General features: G+C 50.3%; 2 protein-coding genes and 1 long non-coding RNA gene across 3 annotated transcripts in view; 1 reads left to right on the top strand and 2 right to left on the bottom strand.

Moving 5' to 3' along the window:
* LOC120599276 (uncharacterized) overlaps positions 1-2,996 on the top strand; it is a 3,271-nt gene extending 275 nt beyond the window's left edge. Inside the window, exon 2 of the long non-coding RNA XR_005651843.1 lies at positions 324-2,996. This is a non-coding gene — a long non-coding RNA (uncharacterized LOC120599276). The remainder of the gene's footprint in view (positions 1-323) is intronic.
* The window catches only part of SLC28A1 (solute carrier family 28 member 1), a 26,834-nt gene extending 18,171 nt beyond the window's left edge, over positions 1-8,663 (bottom strand). Inside the window, exons 1-7 of the mRNA XM_039858253.1 lie at positions 7,719-8,663; positions 6,792-6,880; positions 5,444-5,535; positions 3,870-4,053; positions 2,031-2,172; positions 1,245-1,358; positions 854-931 (exon numbers count right to left, since the gene is read on the bottom strand). Coding sequence (XP_039714187.1) covers positions 854-931; positions 1,245-1,358; positions 2,031-2,172; positions 3,870-4,053; positions 5,444-5,535; positions 6,792-6,880; positions 7,719-8,030 — 1,011 coding nt within the window. The 5' untranslated portion in view covers positions 8,031-8,663. The remainder of the gene's footprint in view (positions 1-853; positions 932-1,244; positions 1,359-2,030; positions 2,173-3,869; positions 4,054-5,443; positions 5,536-6,791; positions 6,881-7,718) is intronic.
* Positions 8,664-9,444: 781 nt separating this feature from the next.
* ALPK3 (alpha kinase 3) overlaps positions 9,445-22,205 on the bottom strand; it is a 55,595-nt gene continuing 42,834 nt past the window's right edge. Inside the window, exon 14 of the mRNA XM_039858223.1 lies at positions 9,445-22,142. Coding sequence (XP_039714157.1) covers positions 21,797-22,142 — 346 coding nt within the window. The 3' untranslated portion in view covers positions 9,445-21,796. The remainder of the gene's footprint in view (positions 22,143-22,205) is intronic.

The following is a 22,205-nucleotide window of genomic DNA, read 5'->3' as shown; positions in this document are numbered from 1 at the left end:
ACAGAGAGACAGAGAGACAGACAGAGAGACAGAGAGACAAAGAGAGGGGGAAAGAGAGAGAAAGAGATATGCAGTGACGGGGGCTGTGAATGAAATTCACAACCAGTGACTCTTGTGAGAAAGGGAATTCTGTGGCCACTGAGCATATGTCTTAAGTCTCCCCTCTCCTGGCCCATCTTTGCTAAGAAGGTCACTGGCTAAATCACTGACCAGGAGTTTGTCCAGAAGACAATGCCTCCCAGGGGCCAGGAAAGTGTCTGACAGGGCGATGCTGAGGCTGGTTAATGATCAACCAACCGCCCTCACTTTTTCTCTCTTGACAGAACATCTGATCTCAAAGTCTTCAGCAACCAGTGATGTAACTTAAAGGTATCATTACTGCTGTTAGGGATGCTCTTTGGAAGGGAGGCATGATGTCACTGACTTCTACTTAGAGAAGAAACACTACTTGACTGGTAGTCCAATGCTCCAGCTCCAACCCTGGCTCTGCCCTAACTCACAACATGACTGCGGCCAGGTCACTGCTCCTCTCTGGGCTTAGTCTGACCAGCTCCAATATAAAGGGAGACCCGAGACCACAGAGCGACCTCACACCCAACTCTCCATGAATCCATGGTTCTGAAGGGTGATTAGGGAGAGATGCGAGTAGCAGGGGTGCGCATGTTCCTCCAGAAGGGGAGGAAAGACGAAAGGATGAGCAGCTAACCAGCATGAGTGAAACCGCCACCCAGGCTCTGCTCGCAGGAGCCCCCCACCCCTAGGCAGGCCTGACCACATGGCTTGCTCACACTCCCCAGAGCCGGAGGCCTGGGCCAGCAGCTGTATAGGCCTTGTAGGCCGACTGTCAGCTGACCTGAAACGCAAAGACATCCTTGACCAGAGTGTCCCCAAACACGAAGCTGGAGCCGGCCTCAGTGTAACTCAAGAAGATCTGAAAGAAGGAAACAAAACAAAGGCCTGGAGTGAGGCCGAACAAGGCTGGGGGAGCTAGGGGGGCCTCCACGAGCCTTCCCCACACCCCAGGGGGGAGAGAGGGATTCGGAGACTGCAAGCTCCTGAGGGAAGTAGCAGCTGCACAGCTCAGCCCACGCCTGCCCACCTCGTCTAGGGCCCAGTACACACCTGCCATCCTGGTCCCAATTCCTTTCTGCAGCCTCACTGCCCACCTTACCCCAACGGAGTGGCTTCTCCTCAATTCCCTGGCAACCCAAGATTGCCTGGGCAGCTGGGCACCATTCACACACCTGGATCTGGTCACCCAGCCACTGGAATGCAATAAACCCAGGTTCTGTTCTGATGACAAGGAGTCCAAGTACAAACTGTAGCCCAAGGCCCCAGGACACGACCCGCCAGGACACCTGCCACCAAAAGAAAAATCCTGGTGAGCTCAGCTCCTGCGGGACCCAGAGAGAATGGGGTGGGTGAGAGCAGAGGGCACAAGGCTGCTCTGAGGGGCTACAGAAGCTTTGGCCTGCCTGTGAGATAGCAGCTGGACACAGCCAGGCCTCTGGGCCTGTTGTCAGTGGTCATATCCCCCCTGGGGTTCAGAAGAGTCCAGGCTTTGGGCAGCAATGGGCCTGGGACAGTGGGCAGGAGTGGGCAAGGTCTAGCCAAGGACCCACAGAAGACTTGACCAACCTTGGGCATGCCATGGCAGTTGGTCCTAGGTCATCGCTAGGTAAGCAGAGTTGGGTCTCAGGGTCTGGCCTCAGGGTAACCTCTGTCTGCCTTGGCCCTCCCCCATTCCTCTTCCACAGGCAGGGTCCCCAGCTGTCCTCACCCCACTCCCTCAATGCTTCCAATCCGGCAGAGGGAAGCTGGACTCCTCTTAGCATTTAGCAATTCCTCAGCAGTGAGCCCCAACTCAGGGGTGCAGCGGGATCTCTGGGAGGCTTCACTGGAGCCTGCGGGGAGGTGTTAGCTACACTATGAAACCGGGAGGGTCCTCACATTGGGGTGGTGGCAGCACGAGGAGGCAGAGGGACAGAAGGGGCTGTGGCCTGCTCTGGGCCTGACAACTCTGCACTCACTGCGTGACGGTGCTTTGAGCAGGCAAAGAGGATGCTGATGCACACGCAGGTTCCTGCAAAGGACACCAGCTGCTCAGGCCGCCGGGAGGTGTCCAGAACCAGCCACAGGACCAGGCCCAGGAAAGTGGCGAGGGCCAGACCCCTGCAGGAAAGGCAGAAAGCCATGACCCTCAGCATCTGCTCACCCCCACACATGAGCACCCAGAGCCCCAGAGAAAGGGCACTCAGGGGTGCTGTGAGGGAAGAGCTGTGTGACCTCAGGCAGGTCACCTAACCTGAGTTTAGTTTCCTTACCAGGAAAATGAAGCCAAAGACTCCCCATTCCTTACAGCTGGGAGAGGACTAAACAAGAGGACGTGTGTACTGAGTTTAGCACCTGCCCTTCCTCCTTGTCTCCAAGCAACAACTGATCTGCTTTTTGTCACCAGATCAGTTTGTATACTCTAGAATTTTATATAAATGGAACCAAACAGCACATCTTTTTCGTCTAACTTCTTTGACTCTGCCTAATTATTCTGAGATTTGTCCATGTTTTTGCATGCATCAGCAGTTCATCCCTTTTTATGGCTGAGAGGTGTCCCATTGTATGGAGAGACTACAACTGGCCTGGCCACTCACCTGATGATGGACATTCAGGTTGTTTCCAGTTTGGGGCTATTCCAGATAAAGCTGCTATGAACATTCAAACCTTCATATTTGCAAATATTTTCTCCCATTATGTGTGTTCTCTTTTCATTCTCTTGATGGCGTCCATTGAATCAACAAGTATTTAGTTTTTATATAATCTAATTAATCTGCACATATTTTTAAAGAAAACTTTATATCAATACCTCAAATGGAAAAGCGCTATCAATGATTTGTCATAAACAGAGAACAAGTGTAAATACAAATCCTTTTATAAATCTACTTAATAAAGAAAAGGAAATGTAAAAGCAAATCTATTTATAAATAAAACTTAAAACGTGTCATCTGTCAGCCGGCTCTGATTGTTTTGCTGTGGTGTGTGGCTCTTACTTTGGGAAACTTTGCCGTGCCCTGCACCTTCCTGGCTTAATCCTCGGATGTCTTTGGGCACCAGTTTCTTCAACAAAAAATAAATAGACTGGTGCTCTTCAGACTTTTTTTTAAGCAACAGAAACTTTATTTTCTAGTGAATTTTTTTGCCAACATTTGTTTGTAAAACAGATAAAACAGCTGCCTGGTTGAAATGAGACAGCTGGGGGTGCAGTGTGTTGGGGGGCGCGTCTGATAGTCGCCTATCCAACTCCCTCTCCTGCCCAATGGTATCTCCAAGGTTTCCAGAGCTCTAAAGAAACGGATTCGAAAACCAAGGGATCCCAGACTGAAGTCCAGGGACATGGGTGGCTAATTTGGAATCCCCTGGGGGTTACCTAAAAGTATCGACTCCAGGGGTGGTCCCCCCGACCTTAGCTATACGTCTCACACATGCCCCAGGTGATTAATAGAAGCCAGTGATATGGGCCATCCCTGCTGGCAAGGGCTGGGATCTCTCACTTTACGATACTTTTGAGTCCTGTTCTCTGCTATCATAGTCACCCATTGTAATTGGGGCACAGAAGCATATAAGAACTCACAAATCTCCGCAAAGATGGCTGCCAGCTTTGAAGCCACCCAGCAGTGCCTGCCCTGGGGTTCCCAGAAGGCAAGCAGTGTGGAGTATGTCCCCCATGGCACAGGAACCATCTGGTAGGGCGGACTGAGGCAAGCAGCAACCATCTTCCAGCCCTGGCTGTGACCTGGGAGCTGACTCAGAGTCTCTCAGCCAACAGGCCCTCCTTCCCCACCCCTACTGGGCCTGGGGTCTGTGAGCTCACTCACCTCTTAAACCAGAGGTTCAGGCAGGAATGCCCCAGAGGCCTGACACACCTCAGCAGCTTTGGCCCCTGTAGCCTCTTCAGCAGGCTGTGAGCCAGGAAGGCAAGGACCACACAGGTGAGGACAAATAGGGCCAAGGCCCTCTGGAAATCCAGAAGACAGGCAACCAGCAGGAAGGCAGCGAATGCTGGGAATAGGTGGGGAAGGTACAGAGGTCAGTGATGATGACACAGGGCCCTGCAGACCCTCCATCCAGAGCTTCGAGGGCAGGAATGTCAGGAACAGAAATGTCAGGCAACCTCTCAGATCCTCGGTTTCCTCACCTGGAAATGAGAACGATCACCCCTACTCTGTTGGGGGATTAGTATGGAGTTAACTGACAGAATGTGTGTGAAAGGGCTTTGCAAACTGTAAAGTGAAGACCACATGTGAGGGAGGAGGTATGTGAGGAGACAAGACAGCATGAATCTCTGAGCATCAAAAGAGTGCCTGCTATGTTCCAGAGCTACGCAGGTTCCACAGAAGACAGAGATGGACTAGTCGGTTTCTCTAGGATGTACACTCGTGTGTGCCGGGATCCCATTCTGAAATATTAATCAATGACCGTCTTCGCCCTTGTCCCCTTCGAGCAGCTAAGTCAATCTATGCTCTGCCTCAAGAAAGGAATATGACAGTGGAGGAGGAAATATCTCTCCCTGGCTTATGAATTTCAAAAAACCAGGGCCCTTGTGGAACGAAAAGGACTTATAGCCTTTCTACTATATAAAAAATGTGGGATGAAACATGTGAGTTAAGTGCAAGCCCTACTTACCTTTCTGCTGTCAGACTGGATGGAGAACATGAGTTGGGAGATCCCAGCCTGGCTTTCTCTCACCTTCGTGTAATCTTCCCTATGTTCCCTCCTTAATCTCAAATGCATAAAAGAAACTGCAGACTGGTACTTTCAGAAGTAATTTTATCAGTCTGTTGAGATCTTGTTTCTAGGCATATCCTCTGTTTGGCTCAAATAAATTACTAAAAAATGCTCTATAGGTTTGAACGTTCCCATGTTGACAGAAGGCCCCCTTCCACTCATCTGGGCTTGTCCTCCGGCACTCGTCTAAAACATTGCTTTCCCAGCCACACTAGACCCGATCAGCGCCCTGCCCACACCTTTTGTCTTTGCTCCTGGGGATTCTCTGCATGGAGGGCCTTCTCACTCCTTGCTGTCTTTTCCTTCTACCTGGCTAACTCCTGCTCAACTGTGAGACTCCTCCTGAATGTCCTCTGATCACCCCCAGTCCTCCTTGGCACTCCCAGAAGGCTCATTGCACTATGTGGCAATAGTTGCTGCCTTCTCCCTTACTGATCAGAGAATGCCTTGGGAACAAGGTCTGGCCTGGCTTAACGCTCATGGCTCAGCTTCTAGCACGAGAGCTGGCCTCGAGTTGGCGCTCAACAAAGTTTTGTTGAATTATTGGGTAAGTGAACAACCCTACCCTGAGAGATAGATGACTGAAGCGTAGGTGGCTGAAATGGAGGAGGGCATGGGAGGTTAGGGTGGCAGTGTCCCAGGTGGGGTCATGCCCCAGGCTCACCAGTACAGAGCAGGCCTATGCAGATCCATCGAAATAGCTGTGTGTGCTCCCCGCAGAAGTGTCTAACTCTCATGGCTGGCTGCAGGCTCCTCCTGGAGAGAGGACCAAAGGGTCCATGAGTGGCCCCTAGACTCCCACCCCCATAGGGATCCTGAACACCTCCAGGTGGAAGCCACGCCATGACAACATGAGGCGAGCGAGGACCTGGCTTGGACATCCCACAGGGCTGAAGAACAACCCCAGCCCGGAGCAAACCAAGCAAAAGCTCAGGCCAGGCACCCTTCCCTCTTCCGTGTGCCTAAAGCAGCACCACCAGCCCAGTGATGACCCTGCTGCAGGCTGGGAGGAAATGAACTGACCAAAGAAAGAGCTTACCAACCTGCACAAAGTAAAGCAGGTGGCTGCCTCTCCTCTCCTGCCCCATTAGAGAGCAAGGTGAAAGGCTCCCAGCTTGCTTTTGCTCCCTTGGGACCCAGGACACTTAATGAGTCAATAGCTCCTCCTAAGGAAAGGATATGTGAACGGCCCATGCCAGCGGCTGTGGCTCCCACTGCCTCCCAGGCCCAGTGCAAATGCCAATTCTTGCCTAGTCATTTGGCCACTTGCAGGAAAGGCTGGAACCTGAATAGCTTCTGGGGTCCCAGAGGCTGAGCACGCAGGAGATGCTGAGTGCTCATTTGGTACCAGTTGCTGTTTTAAGAGCCCCTTCTCCCATTTCTCTGTCCCCACCTTCCACTTCCCACCTCCTAAGTGTACCCTCCCCAGTCTTCTCTACCCTCTGCACTGCCATCACCACCCTTCCTGCTCTCCTCAGCTCACAACTGGCCGGTGAGGACTCCCATGTGCCTGGGCATCAGGAGGCCAAGTTCTAGGCTCCAGCTTGCTGCTTGTGTTACCTGGGCCCATCCCTTTCCCTTCCTGGGCTTTTGCCTTCCCATGCGAAACGAGGAGCCTGGCCGAGTCCAGGGTTTTGCAAACCAAACCTCGAAGTTCCCCAAGGTTCTCAGAAACTGAATGGAGTAGCAGGCAGATGGGGGAGGTTAAAAGCAGGTCCAGGATGGTTTGGGGGCTCCATCCAACTTCAACCAAAGCAGCCCCGTAGCATATATTGGGGTTTCCAATGGCATTTCACTCTTGCTGCTTCAAAGCAGGTTGAGAGCCTCTGACTTGGCTCTTCTCTGAGGCAGAGGCCAGCAGAGCCCATTCACTGGCTAAAGCACATTTTCTTGTCTTCAGCAAAGGCTCAAGAAGCCACCTCCCTATCCGTTAGAGGCCATGCTCCCCATCCCTGTTCCCAACAGTACTCTCCTCGCCAGGCCAGCCCACGTCCCTCCTGGAGACAACCTACCATCCTGAAAAGGGCTCCTGGCTGGACTTGCTCCAATTATCCCTTTCCTCTGCGGGTCTCAAGTCACTGCTAGGAGTCCAGCCTTCCTCCTAAAGCCACCAGAGAGTGACCAGAGTGTGCCTGCTGTTCCAAGTGAGAACTAGAGGTGGGGACCCAGAGTGGGGAGAGGCCCAGGCGTGGGCTGGAGTCGGGGCTGGGCTTTTGCACAGGAAGTGATTACAGGGCAACTTAATTAAATTTTTCAAAGCATGCATTGAGCACCTACTGTGTGCTGGGCCCTGTGCTAGACACACCTTGCCCTTGGGAAGATCATGGTCTGTGTGAAGGAGGAACACTCAGCTGTGCCTCAGCTGTGGCTGGTGGGGAGTCCCAGACAGGGCCACCTGGTCGCAGGGCCCCAGGGCACACTGTGCAGATTACAGTGTGAAAGGCGCATCCTGGGCTGTGCAGTGTTGTGACGGGGAAGGAACTCTGGGGAAGGGACTTTGTCAGGGAAGATTGGGAGGGAAGAGGGTATCACATTAGGCTCCAGAGTTCTGGGTGGTAGGCCCCAACTTGGCCATTCCAGAGCAAGGAGGAGCTGCCACCTCCTCAAAGGCTGAGACTTCCTCAGGGGCCCCTCTCTCACCATCACCCCCACCCCATGTGGTTTCTCCTCCTCATCCTCAACATCACAGCTCAAATAGCACTTCCTTGTTGAGACCTTCCCTGACCTTTCAGACTAGAGCAGGTTCTTCAGGCACTTAGTAGATATGCAATGAATATTTAATGAGTGAAATGAGAGACTGCTCTGCCTTGAAGAAGCCAGAACATTCTGGGGCTAACTGTTCAAGCAAAGTTGTGAAGAGGCAGAGGGGGTGAAGGAAGATGGTGAACAAAGTCCCCTCCCACCAGGGGCCCAGAATGGGAATGAGGAAGGAGACAGACCAGACTGTCCAAGAGCTCAGCTCCCGTGTTCTCCAGACCATAGGCCATGGATGCAAAAGAGATGGACCCTTTTGGTCTTGGTGCATCGTCCTCCATGTGCCAGATCTTCCAGCTGAAAGACAAAGTCAGGGCCCAAAACTGAAAGGGGAAGGCCAGGCAGGACCCACCAGGGAGGAGACTGGAGAAGGGAGGAGGATGGGCAGGGAGGGGGCTGGGAGCAGGAAGCGGATGCCTGGCACAGCTTATACCATCCCAGAGCTCCACCCTCACTGTGCCTGGGGGCCACGGCTCCCCAGTAACAGAGGAAGGCATCCCTTCCTGCACTTGCTTCCGTTTCTGCGAGAAGCAAGCCCTGTATATCTGCACGGCCAGCAGGAAACAGGGACATTCTCCCACTTCACAAGGAAAGGAAAGACTACGTATAGCATGAACATGTACCTGATAGTTTTCTGAAGAGAGGCCCTAGCTTTCATCATTCCCCACAACGGGTAAAAAACATTGCCATTAAGTGATATCTTTATTGTATTGTACTTTCCCTCCTCTGAAAGACGGAGAGACAATATCCTGAAGACTTCATTCTAGTCCCTGGATCAAACTACCTGAAACCAGCCCTACCCTTGAACTTTTCAATTCTAAGAACCAAGGTAGTCTTTTTCTTTTCTTTTCTTTTCTTTTTTTTGCTGAAGCTCAGTCCAGAGGCTTAAATTCACCTGTAAATAAGAGCCCCAGCTAAGAGCCCACCTCTCCTCACTCCTGTTCCCTCACCTTTTCTCCTCGGTGGGGAGAACCCTACACTATCTTAATGCCAGCCTGGTTAAGCTCGCATACCCAGAGGCATGCATGCATGCCTGCACACACGAGCAAGAACACGTGTGGAAGTGCACACCCAGGTGGGGCCTGGGAAAGAAAGCTACCCATGCACACACACAGCTGCACAGAGAGAGGCAGGATGCGATTCCCACTCACGTATTTGTGGTGAAGAAGCCACTCTCAGGGACGGGCGGAAGACCGTATTTCTGTGAAGATGAGCTGGATCCAACCTGCTTGCACTTTGTCCTGTCTTCTCATTCCAGTGGAAGTTCCTGGGCAGAGTTCAGAATTGGAGTAGGTTGGGCCTCCCACCCAGCTCTGTCCAAAGCCCAGGGCCATGGCCCCGGTGGGACCCCAACCTCTCTCAGGGAAAAGGGGAAACAGGACAAGTGGGTCCCACTCTAGGCCTGGCCCACTGAACTCTTGCCCTCTTACTTAATCTGCCCTCTTCATCAGAGATGCCCTCCTCTCCACTCTCCCCTACTCCCAAACACACCCACCACTTTCAAGAGGGTTATTCTCACCCTCCCTAAAATCCCTCCTGTGGTCTCCTTTTCCTTCCACCATCGGTGCTGCTCCATTTTTCAGACTGCATTTTCTCTTTTACTTAGCCTCTTACCAGTGCCCCTTCCTCACCGAACCAGTAATTACAACAGCGACCTATTTTCCTGAACTGGAAGATAAGGGAAGCAGTGCAGCCGTCACAAACAGAATTGTTTCAGGTCTAAGCATCCATATAGTACTGCAAACAAAACAAAATCACACAATTTGCCTTTCTGTTCCATTTTCTCTTGAACTGACACCTAAGCAACTGTGTGCAAAGTCAAGGGGCAAACCCTTTAGTGTTTGAATCCTCTAACTAAACATTAAACTTATCTAACGGATTGAAGACACCTCTTTAATAATTAATCACACACTCAGGACAAAATCCTTTATGGTACATCATTGCTTCCTGGTAGTACATGGTACAGAGTTACCTGCACATGCTGGCTGTTTTGAAAGGCTGGAGAATGATGGATGGTGGGCAGGGGTACCACTCTTTCCAAAAACTTTTTGTCTGTCATTCTGTTCATCAAAACATTACACATGCAATGTTAAACATCTAAATTTTATAAAAATATACAAAACACAGGAAGTCAAAAATTCTTCTAATCTGAGCCCTCTGGAGATGATCACCAGAGTTCATGGCATTTTTCTTCAGACTTTTTTTCCTAAGTGAATGCAATTTTCTGTTATTCATTTTACAAAAGGGGTCATACTATACCAGCTTTTTTTGCAACTTGCTTTTTTGGGAAGAGATCTACACCCTGCCCCACTCACTCCATGAGGGGGCCCATGTGTTGCCTTGATTGTGTAAAAATTAATAAACAGAAACCTCATTTAAAATAAAGTCTGGAGGCCAGAAGGGGGAGCTCTCACGTGCTTTCTCTATCCCAGAGCCCAGCAGAAAGAAGACTGTTTAACAATCACAGTTCTCCTCCTCTAGGCCAGGAGATCCTGTGTGTCTGCCCTGCTCCCCAGCTCAAGGAAGGGTGGCCAATCGTAATCCTGGCTCCTAGAAGCCACACAAGTTTTTCAGTTGGCATTTGGCTGACCATAGGCGGGGCAGTCGGGAGCCCAGATAGACTGGGATGAGTCCTCAAGGGAAGTCCAAGAGCTGGGGGATCTTGGAGGTTCTGGCTCCGCCCTATCCAGCTATGTGACTTCAGCGTGTCACCTGACCCCCTGTGGCCTGTTTCCTGAGGAGATGATGTCTGAGGCCTAGGACTGAGCCAGAGTGAGGTGCTGGGACCAGGATACACATACACAACACACACGTACATACACACACACAGAAAGATACGCAAACACAATTTCCCTTCCAAACGAAGCAGAGCAGTACTTAGGATTTGTAATGAAGAGGCTGCTCCACCTCTTCCTTGTCTGTCCCATTCCTCAGAGGCAACCACTTACCTGTTTCTGGTTTTAATTCTCTGGGGCCTCCTCCTGTTTCTGGGGAATTCTTGGCCAAAGAGTGGGAGAGAATCCCTTCTCCTTGCTAGGCTTTGATATAATAAAGAAGGTATTTTTATTAGTGGTGAGTGAAACACTCAGGCCTGTGAAAGGAAGACATCATCATCGAGAGTGTTCAACAATCTATTTTCTTCTCGCAATCTTGTCCGCTCCCATTTCTTGGCTCTTTGAAGATGAATGAAGTCAAGCAGTGGACAAAAAGAGGGTCCCTGGTTAGGTTCCATAAACAAGACCTCACCATTCTTCTCCGTTGAACCTATCTTCTCTCAAACCCGGGCTGGTCAGCAGAAAGGACACGCAATACATTTATTTTCTCATTTGGGGCATTGAAACATGAGCTTCCTATAGTCATAGCAGAAATATTCTAAGCTAGAAAACAAACTCTGATGACAGAGCAAAATACAAAAACTGAAGCTCTTGTCCATCGCAGGCTTTTGTATCTCCTACCGGTCCTTTTCCATGGGAGCACCATCCCGACTCCGAACACAGAGCTCTTCTCACAACTCCATAGTAAGCACTCCAATACCCAAAAGGCCAAACTGCCCCTGCCAGCCTGCTTGGCATGACTGTCCAAGGATCGCCTGATACAGTCCACTCCTTGATCCTCTCTATTCATTGAGAACAGATGGGCACGAATGGCCATTATCCAACAAATGAAAGAATGGGTCTGGGAATCATCTCTGTCAGCTAACAATAAAGGGCTGATAAAATAAGAATACTTGGACCCACATCAAGAGTGCCCAAGACCACCAGGCGGGGGAAATTTAAAAGACGAGGCAGTTCAGAGATCACTGTTTCCAAATATTTAACTTGGTGCTACTTTGTGGAAAACATTTCTTTGTTGTCATTGTTGTTTTACCTTCCATCCTTTTTGCTTCTATACCTCATGTTAGCTCTTATATAATGAGAGACTGAGATGCTTCCTTTTCAGTTTGGTCCAGGTTAAGATGTTCTACAAACCAAGGCAGCTCTTACTTCACCTCATCCCGTTGGGTTCAAGGATGATATCCCTGGCTTTTGTGAGTTTCACCCCCAAAGCTGTATCCTCCCTCGGAGGCACACCACTTTCCTCCAGCCGAGGGCAGGGGCTATAGGGGCTATTAGTTTGGATCTCCAATGCCTTGTTGGCCCAGAGACTGATGCTGAGTCACAAGTGATAAGCTGGTTAATTACATAGGCAAAAATAATTTGATTGTTCCATCTTCTCCCCCCGTCAGAGATGTGGTCTGATGTGACACCTACTGAACTTTAGAGCAAAGCCAGATTTTACAGAAGAGGACTTCAGGCCTCCTGGGAGGAGCCAGTAAAGTGAACCTATCGTAGATCGGCAGTGTTCATATGGGAGTGTCCATAAGTGGGGCACCACAAATTAAATACAATTGTTAGGAAGAACGAAATGGACACCTCTGAGTGTCACATCTAGACACTGAACTGTCCAGGCCTATCTTGCCTCCCTCGACACGGGTGATTCCACCGATAACATGTGCCATGGCACTAGTCTCCTCTGACTAGTGCCAACTGTTGTGTGTGGACCTGCCAATTACATGCCATGACTCATTCTGAAATACTCCTGTTTCACTATGCCTGTAGAAGCAAGTTTCATTATTCCAAAGGTTGTGTCCAGTTCCTTTCAGTTCCAATGCAGTGGTGGTTTGTGGGAAGTCTGACCCACAATAAGAGGTCAACATTGGCCGGCGTGTGGGTCAGGAGGCGGTGCTGTTTCACACAAGATGAAAGCTGGAGGGATGATTTCTAGGGGTGGAGGTAGAAATCTGTTAGTCGTACCATCTTGAAGGATCTCCCAGCTTGGAGAACAGTGTGTGAGTGGGCCCTGAGATGGATCCTGTAGTTCCAGCTAATGACCACGGCACCAGCTGAGTGACGCCTGGGAGCTTGGCATGTGCCAGGCTGTGCTAAGAGCTTTACCTGCACTATTTCAGTTACCCTTCACAGTAACTCAGACTATTTCAGTTACCCTTCACAGTAACTCAGGTAGGCAGGTAGTGGTCACCATTTTTCCCACCTGTCCTCCATGGAGGTGTGTGATGGGGGAGCCAGCACCATAAATGGAGCAACTACTGAGAAGTTGAACAGCCTGAGGTGGAACCATGGGCCGCTGTGCTACATGCTCACACCTGGGAGATCTGAGCTGGCACCTGAGGCGTCCGTCCACCCCATGTTCCCACTTCACGGGCTGCTTGGCAGGCAGGGTGGATTCTGGGCCCACACTCAGACCCGATGGCTGTGAACTGTGTTCTCTATTCAGACTCCATGACATTGGGGATACTGTGTTCCTGAGTGACTTCCTGAGGAAGACCCAGCACAAATTCTATAGCGGCTGATTTATCAGGAAATCAGCCACATAACCTGAATAATTAATTAGATTCCAACTGTTCTGAGGACACACATTTTGCCCTGATAGAAAAAAAGAGCCCCAATGAAATGTCTCCGCCAGTAACCGAGTCTACATAGCAGGGTGCCCGGTACATCTCAGGCAGATTCCTTGGCCTGAGATGAGAATTCTTGTTCAAGTGATTTGCTTGAAAACCCATAAAGCACTGGCCTATGACCTCAGAACTGATGTGGCTTAGAGGTAGCCTTTTCCTATTATTTCCAAAGGGCAGAAAGGGGCTCTTGGCAGAAGGGGAGTAAGGGGGACAGGATGGGGTGGGGGTAAGAAGTGAGAGCATGGTCTTAGCAAGAGCCTGGCTTTAGTGTGATCCCACAGGGAAACTCTGGAACACCAGCTCTCCCACAGGTTAGTCCCATCTTGAGGCCAGGCCAGAAAGTCATGGGCCAGGGACTAGGGAAGGGGTTGGTAAGGGGTGGTGCCTCCTAGGTAAGTGGCTCCCATTCAACTCAGGACAATTCTTCAGACAAGGGGCAGTTGTGAGCTAACTCACAGCACCAGGGAGATGGATGCCCATGCTAAACGGGACCTGGGCAGGGCACCAGCAGCACCCACTGCGGCTGAGAACTCATTGGCTCTGTTGGCATCCCTCACTCCTAGGCTGCTTTGGTCTGGACGGGCCAGGCCAAAGCAGAGTCTCTTCCCCACAGGTACTCTGCCTGTCTCAGGGGAATCTCAGAGAGGATGCTGGACTTGTTTATAGCCTTGTTCCAATGAGAATTCTCATGGGGTCTGGTGGAACTGAAGAGGTTTAGTGTGAAACCAGGGTGTTTAACTTGGTCAGGAATGTCAGTCGGCTGGAACCCACAAGGGCATGTCCTGTATTGGGCCTGGATGCACTACTCAATTCGTTACAAAGCCAGGGGCCAGCAGAGCTGACTAGGCCATTATCTCAGCCAGGAATCCACATCATCATGTCCTGTTGTAGCTCCACCACCCAGGTACATGCTGCAAGTGCCAGGTGGAGGCCCTTCATCCTCATGTGTGGTGTGTCCCCTGAGGCTGTGTGTCTGGTAGATGCTGCCCCTCACTGCCTTTTGGAAAAAATAGGAAAGAGCCATTTCTGAACCACATCGGTTCCAACGTCAGAGGACAGTCTCTCAGGGGTTACAGGACCTCTGGGTGTCAACAGGTGCCTCCTACCCAGAGGCAGCCCCAGCCACACAACAGCCTCCTGAAGACATACTCCAGTCCGGCCAAGTTCCATCAATCTCATATTTGCCTTTGCAATTTAATAAGGGAGCTCAAATTTGTCTAGTTGAATGGGATACAATCTAATAGGCAGATTGTATCCCAATTTCTGATAGGCACTTCCTGAAGCAGAGGGAGCTGGGTCCCTCTGTAGGCCCTTCAGTTTCAAGTAAAATCCAAGTGAGTAACAAGCAAAAGAAATTTAAAGGAAGCTCATCATTAGTCTCAGGGAGACCAGAGCTGGGAAAACCAGAGACCAGCCCCACTCCTCACAACCCCACCCTTGACAACCACAAACAAGCATTCTTGCTTTTTACTTCTGGTAGTAACCTCTATAAATAAAATAGATGAGTGACGAGATAGATGGATAGATGTATGGATGCGGGGGTGGGTGGACGGATGGATGGATAAATGGATGGACAGACGGACAGATGGACAGACAGATGATACATAAATATAGATATTTTATTTTCAACTTTAGATGTTATCTGTTTACCACTATATACACGAAGATTTAACTGTGTAGTGTTTGACAGCTGCATTACTATTTTAGTTCTTCTATTCATGATGTTGCACTTAGGATCAATTATTACCCTTGGTTGGGTTGAGAAGACAGAGCAGAGAGAAGCCTCGGTTCCGACGACAACCTAGAGCTGCCATGACGGCCCTAGGTGGCTCACATCCAGATCTCCTACTACTACAGACTTCTTGCTGAGGAAGAAATAGCTTTCTCTAGCTTAACACCACTGTCACTCGAGGGCTTCTCTATTATTTCCAGTCGTAACTGATCCCACCTGATGGCACCGCCGCCCTTAGTGCCCACTGCAGACGTCCTGTGCTTGGCCCTCCCCCAGAGCCTCATACTGCAACATGACAGTCCTCTTGATTACCTGCACGCATCACACGAGTTTTCGTTCTGCCCTTACCGTAACCTGACGCAGAACCCTTGCACAGACTGTTTCCTCTCCTGGTGCAACGCTTCCCCACATTCCCCTTCCTCTCACCAACACCCTTCAGATCTCAGCTCAAATATCACCCCCTCAGACCGGCTCCTAAGACTCTCAGTCTAATTTAGGCCCCACCCCCTGCTGGGATTCTCTCTCATTCTTCTGCTTCATAGCACTTAGTACTACATTTGCCATTTTACACTTATTGGTGTTTGTTTAGTGTTTGGCTACCCCACCACACTGTGAACTTCTTCAGAGAGGAGTGTATGTCTATTTCATTCACTATTATGCACCCATGACAGAGAATTATCACATATGATAGGTGGTCTATATGTATTAGTGAAAAGATTTTTAAAAAGATAAAGCACCTCAGGTCAGAGATGTTGAGCAACAAGCTCAAATTCACATGGCTAGAAAAGCTGGATCTGAACTAAGGATTTGTCTGACCTGTTCTAAGCTCACTAAACAACCTTCTCATAATGGATACCCTTAAGCTTTTTCTTTCAGAAAAAGAAGGGAAGAATTTACTTGTCGGGTAAACACTAGTGTCTAGTCCCCTGGATGGCTAAATTTCTCATTAAAAATTAGCAAATCGAGTTTCTGGTGTACAAATTCCATTTTCTGGTAAGTTTAGTGAATGAGAGGGCCTCCCTGAGTTTGATCAGCTCAAGGGTCATCACATTACAAAACTGAGACCCAGACCCTGACCCACACTATGCAGCTGATCTGCTAGTAACAAGACTCCACAGTTAACACAGCCCAGGGGATGACAGGCAGATTCAGATCAGGAAAAGGAAGTTATACCCAGAAGAAACTGTATGAACTAGATAATATACACTGTCAAAAAATATAGGGAAAATTGATAGAAACTCATTCTAAGACTGTTTGACCAAGGGAGCAGTACATAATTTTGGTGCAGGTTATATGTTTTGATATGTTCACTCACTAGAGATTCTGTAAAGTAGAAACTCAAACAGCCAGATAAGAGTTCTTACCATTTCGGGGGCATGGAGGCAGAGGGCACTGAATACTACAAACCTGGAACAAATGTTGATCATGCTAAACTATATCAAAATACCAAAAGTCTGAGAAAGGCAGGAACTCACAGATTTCAGGAGGCAAGAATGCTTTATTGGGTCCTCAGCATGCATCCAATCCATCCACCCTCACTGTCCTCTGGCAGGACCCGGATGGTCTTGCTCCTTGCCATAAGAAATAAACTGGCGAGGCTCTGCTGGCTTTCCTCTCCAGGCCTGGAATGCTGGTTGGGAGAGCTGCCATGGAAATGAGTTCCTTGATCTCAGCAGCAGAGGTAGAGAGAAGGACACAGTATGGGAGTCACCATAACAAGCGTGGGCAGGGAAACCAGGCCTCTAGCTGTGGCTGGCCAATTGTTGGGTCCCAGGAATGTAAAAGACCAGAAGACTCTTAAGATGTTACCTCGTTACCGCCACGACTAAGGACTTCTGGTTGGGCAAACAGGTCTGGGTCAAGCTACCAACATCTCTCACTTAATTTCCAGACCTTCAATGGAGACAAAGCCAAATATCTTTGAAGGGAAACCTCGTTTCAACACTCAGATGCATATTGCAAACCTTCCTTGCAGCCTTCCCCAAAGGCATCCATAACCATATATCTGGTAACTATAGAAGGGAAGGAAAAACACCCAAACTTGGGGAGAGGGGTTCTGTAGGACACCAGCTCCAAGCTAAGTCTAATTTCCGGGAACAATGGAAAAGATGAAGTCTGCCAATTAACGGGGATGATTAATAGACCAAGTTCTATGCTACAGTGGACCCAGTGGAATCTCAAAGCCAACCAGGGGTTATTTTGAGGGTACAGCTGAAATGGATAAGTTCTGAAATAGGCATAAATCCCACAATGGCTCTCTGATTTGGGGGGTAAGAGCGACTGTGGCAGGACAGGACGAGTACAAGCCATTAGAATTCTCCCTCCCTAGCAAAATGGTAAACCAAAAGTAATACTGTACCCCCGGGGTAGCTAGAGACAGTAGCATACCACCAAGGACTCGAGAGTGAGTCACAGTGGTTCCTACCGCAGTTCAGCTCGGCCAGTGCAAGACACCAGGAGGTCTTTGGGCTGTTGTAAACTTTCATAGTGATGACTCCAATTGCAGGTGTTGTGCCAGAGATGATCTTCTTGCTAAAGCGAATTTATCCAGCTCCTGGCATTTGGTATAAATCCTCTGAACTAATGAATTCATTTTTTTCCTCTATTCTGATGAACAAAGAACATCAGAAGCAAGTTATCTTCATCGGTAGGACAGCAGTAGTCCACTGCTGCCCTGGCTTAAACATATAGACTATCTTAACTGTCCAGCTCTATGACACAGCCCAGCTCACAGGGACAGTGACCTTACCACCACAATGTAGTATCACACTGATGGCATCGTGGCAATAGGGCCTGGAGATTATCAATTTCCCTAAATGCCTTGGTAAGACATAACATGAGTCAGATATGGGAGATAAATCATGTTAAAATGCAAAGTTCTGCCCCCTTGATAAAGTTCCAGGGGGGATCAATGGGTCTGTTGAGGTCAGAATATTTCCCCCCATAACATAAAACAAATTATTGCATTTTGAATCCCTTACTACTAAGGCCCAATTCCAGGCAAAACTGTCATTCTGGGACATCTTGCTCCAATCCATTCACTGATTAACTTAGACTACCACCTTTGGTTGGGCCTAGAGCAAGTGAAGGCTCTTCAGCTGAGAAAGCCTTTATAACACAGCTCTGCCACCAGGCCTCACGGCCCGGCAGATTCAGTGGTGCTTGAGGCATGTTGGGGAATGACATGGAGCCAGTGGCGGAGCAGAGTGCTATATGACACTTAGGGCGAGTCCTGGTCAGAAAAATACAGAAGAGGAACCTATGGTTTGGAACCGAGTGATGCTCAGGCCAAAAAGTAACTATTACCCTTTTGAGACATGGCCTCTGGCTGACCACTGGGCTCACAAGGAGCCTAAACGTTGAACTGCGAGCATACCAGATGGACACGCTGCCCCTCATGAGGCAGGGTCTGACCCACCCAGCCATAGTCAGGCATGGCCAGCAGCACTTCACCAGAAGGCCCTCCAGAACAAGGCGCTCAGCCGTGTCTGGGGGCTGCTCCCTCACTCTCCCACAACGCTTTCTCCTGCCTTGCTGCTGGGCTCCCCTCAACCTACACCAATGCATGGCTTAAGAGGGTAGGACTTTTTTGCTTCCCTTACCCATCACGCCTCTCCCGCCATCAATATCCATGGAATTACCAAAAGGCTGTCAACATCACTGTGGCATCCCCACATATTGCATTCAACCAAATAACTCATTTTACAGCAAAAGTAAAGTAATGGGTTGATGCCAAGGGCTCTCATGCATCTTGTCAGGATCTCCCCAGTCGGGAAGCAGTTAGCTTGATAGTATAATGAAATGGTTTGCTGAAAACCCAGCTATGGTGCCAGCTGAGAAACAATACCTTGCAAGGTTGGGTCAGGCCCACAGGTTGTAACATAAGCTCTGAACTGGCAACCAAGTCATGGTGCTATCTCTTCTACAGGCTGGGAAACAGAGTGGAGAGGGATGTGTTATTACATCTCAATGCTTTTCTCATACCCGAGGTTTGGGACCGGGCTGGTGTAGAAGCTTTAGTCCCCCAAGGAAGTATTTTCCCAAAAATCACAGTAATCCCTCAAGTGAACTGGAAGCTGAGGCATCTGGCCATTTCAGGCTCCTCATCTCTCTGAGTGACACAGAACAAGAGGTCATGGGAGCAGCTAGGATGATTAACTCTATCAAGAAAAAATATGCTTGCTGTTACAGAAAAGGGGTAGGGGTACAAGCGGACGTGAGGGGTTCCTACAGTGCTCCTGGTACTGCCACACCCAATGAGAAATGCTGCCACCCAGGCAGGACCACCAAGGAGCTGGACTTCGAAACTGAAGATTCAGGTCACTCCAACAGGCAAAAATCACTAGTTATAAACGCTAGTTCTCATGACCAGCAACAGATGGACTGCAGCCTTTACCCACATGTGCTTTCCTGCAGTTATATAATTTTGGTTAAAAATGGTTAATTTTACCACTTAATCCACAGGTTGCAGAATTTCAAAATGGGATTGTGATAAAAGAGAGCAGAGTATCACTAGTGAAACTAGACTTTGGAGAATGGTAGCCCTAGTCATTACCCTTGGACTTAGTCACTGGACGTGACCTTGAATGGTCTCCCTTAGCAGAGAAGAATTTGTTTTGGGCTGTATGTGGAAGAGTCATTAATACATCAGACGGGAAGCACAACACGCATGCGTGTGTGGGGGTATCTTTTGTTGTTACCACCGAGCCCTTTCTACCCTCCTGCTCTCTGCCATTCTTCTGGAAAGAATTTCCATCCTTTGGAGAACTGCCTCTCTCTCACTCCAGGAGGCCCTTAACTCCAGGCCAGGAACTTGGATCTTGAACAAACGGGGACCCAGTGTGACAGACAGCTGGTTGGTATTGACCTGCCAGCAGCAGCAGCTCCTGGGAGGCAAGCTTAGAGCTACCCTGGCCCCACTTCTCAAGGCCAGTTGCTCAGCTATTCCCTGGTTCTGTGAGCTACAACACCCTTCCCACGAACCCTTTTTTTTTCTTTAAATTGGTCTGAGTCCATTTCTGTTGCTCAAAACCCCAGAAACCTAACAGAAAAAGTATCTTTTGAGACTGCTTCATACATCTTTGCCCCTCAAGAGCTGTCAGCTCAGGGTCTGGCATAAAGTAGGTGCTCTCTATGTCTGCTAAATGAATGAATGAATAAACAAATAAACAATATTCCAGCTCTGGTTCAGCAAGGCAATCTGTATAGGCAGGCTGAGAGCTGGAAGCACCTTGGGGCAAGAGGAAAAAGTCACCTGAGCACGAAAGGCAGAGAAGTCAGAAAGCTCAAGATGGGAGGAGATAAACATCAGGCAAGAGAAAGGCCCTGGGGGTGTGGCAAGGAGGGCTGGGACTGAGAAGCCTCTCTACTGTTTGAAAGGCAGGAAAGGATCAGTGAGTGGCTGAGAGGCAAACGCTGGCTGTTCCCTGGGCTGGGCTGGCTGCAGCAGAGGTAGCCAGACACTGGTGTTTCCCCTGAGCCCCCAGCTTTGCTTTTCCCACCTGGGTTCCTTTGTGTTCCTCTCCCACATGAAGGAGCAATTCCAATCCGGGCCCAAGTCCCCAGACATCCTGCTAAGGGGCACAAGCCATCAGCACAATTGCACAAAAAGCACAGACGACTGAGCTGTGCCCACATAAGGCTGAGACTGCACATCAATTCAGGAGCCAAAACATGGATTCATTTTTCCAGTGGGCCCAAGGACTGTAGGTCGCCCTGGGAGAACCTGCCTGGGGAGATGGGACCCTGAGCCCATACACCTACAACCAAACCAGATGAGGGTGAGCAGGAAACACAGTTGCTGCCTTTATTGCATTTCAAAGGGAGCAGGCTAGCTCCAGACCCACCCCTTCCAGGGCCCCCAGCAGGGGCTCTCAGGAAGGACCCAGGGTGCGGGGCATAGCAATTCCTTGGGAGCCCATATATGAGGGCGTAGAGCTGGAGCTCCAGGATCAGAGCTAATGGTTGGGGGCAGGGGTCCTAAGTCCTGGGCACAGAGACACCTCTCTACCCAGGCGTGGATGGCTTACATCCTTCCTGGAATTCCCATACTACCTCCCTGTGGAGAAGAGTCCCAGCCTTCCGTCCCTGGTGAGGAGGGGGATGTGAAATTCACAGGACCCTACCTCCTTTCAGTAAGGAGCACAATGTCCCTCCAAGTCCACACCTTCTCTCTGGCCACAGCTGCTGGCACGACTCTCATGTCAGCTCTCACCCATGGGCAGAGCGCCTGGGAGAAGTAGGGGAGGAGTAGACAGGGGTGGACTAGAGGCCAGACAGTCTGCCCCTCACCTGGGTCCTGGTGGGTAGGATTCTGGGGCAGGCTAGGGAGCCATCAGATAAGGGGACAAGCAGAGTGAGCAAAGAGCAGGCAGTAGGCGGCAACTGGGCTCAAAGCCAGGAATAGGGGGGTGGGGTGCAAGAAAGCACGGGAAGCAGGTGAGTGCCTGAGTGATGAGGGAAGGAAGAGCAAGAACACACGTCACCAAAGACCACCGCACAAGGACATGACAGGTTCGGCAAGGGCCCTGAGCCCCACCTAGGCTCAGGGACAAGTTAGTTGCAGGGTAAGCTGGGATGAATGAGGCAAAGTAGCTAGAAGAAGACACCCTGAGAGTCACCAGGCCAGACACAGCAGAGGAAGTCTGGAGCCCTGAGGACAGAGAAAGACCAGCGCCAAGCAGAGGGCTGAGGGTAAGTGCCAGCCTGTGTGCCCCAGAGGACACCGTCTGCCTGGGCGAGGGGTTAGGGTGCAGAATTCATGCAGAGGACTCGGGGAGCCTGCAGCAGTAGCCAGTGTAAACTTCAAGGAGGGCCTCAGCCCCCGGGGCACTTGGAGGTGGGGCCTAGAAGCCCTGGGTCACATGGCACCAGGAGATGCCACTGGGCTGTGTGCCATGCACCAAAGCCATCTGACTGAGGAGCTCACTGAGGAGAGGATGCTCGGAGAGGCCCCCTAAATGGAGCCTTCTCAGTGCACCTTCTCTGGTTCGTCTGTATTGGGAAAGTCTCCACCAGTTCGAGCTGCTTCCTTGTTGGTCTGCTGCTGGGTGGAGGCCCCCAGCCTCCTGTGGGGGCTACCGTGTGCCCTGGGCCTTGGAGCCCTCCTCATGGATGAGAGGCTGTCCCAGTAACTGCGTAGCGACTGCCCCTGAGGCCTGAGGAGTGGCCTTGAAGCTTGGGGCGTTCTTCCGGGTGCCCTGGGGACTGGGGATGCCTTTCTTCTGGGGCTGAGGACTCAGTTGGGGTCCCTTTCTGCCGGCAGATGGACTCTTGGAGCCTTTGGCCTTGGCTTGGGGGTGGGCAGCCTCGGGACCCTTGAGGGGTTTCAGCCCCAGCATCTCACAGAAGGTGTTGCACTGGTGAGAAGAGGCAAACTGGTCCAGCAGGGCAGGGAAACAGCTCTCCTTGAGGCCTTGGTATCTGCAGCCAAACAGTAAGAGCTGAGTGGGAGTCCCACCCAGACTGAGGGTCCTTGCGGGGCCA

Source organism: Pteropus medius, unplaced genomic scaffold (assembly GCF_902729225.1).
Source record: "Pteropus medius unplaced genomic scaffold, Ma_sr-lr_union100, whole genome shotgun sequence".
NCBI classification, from domain to species: Eukaryota; Metazoa; Chordata; class Mammalia; order Chiroptera; family Pteropodidae; genus Pteropus; species Pteropus medius.
Note: the sequence above shows the minus strand (reverse complement) of the source record. Positions and strands in the feature narration are given on the sequence as shown.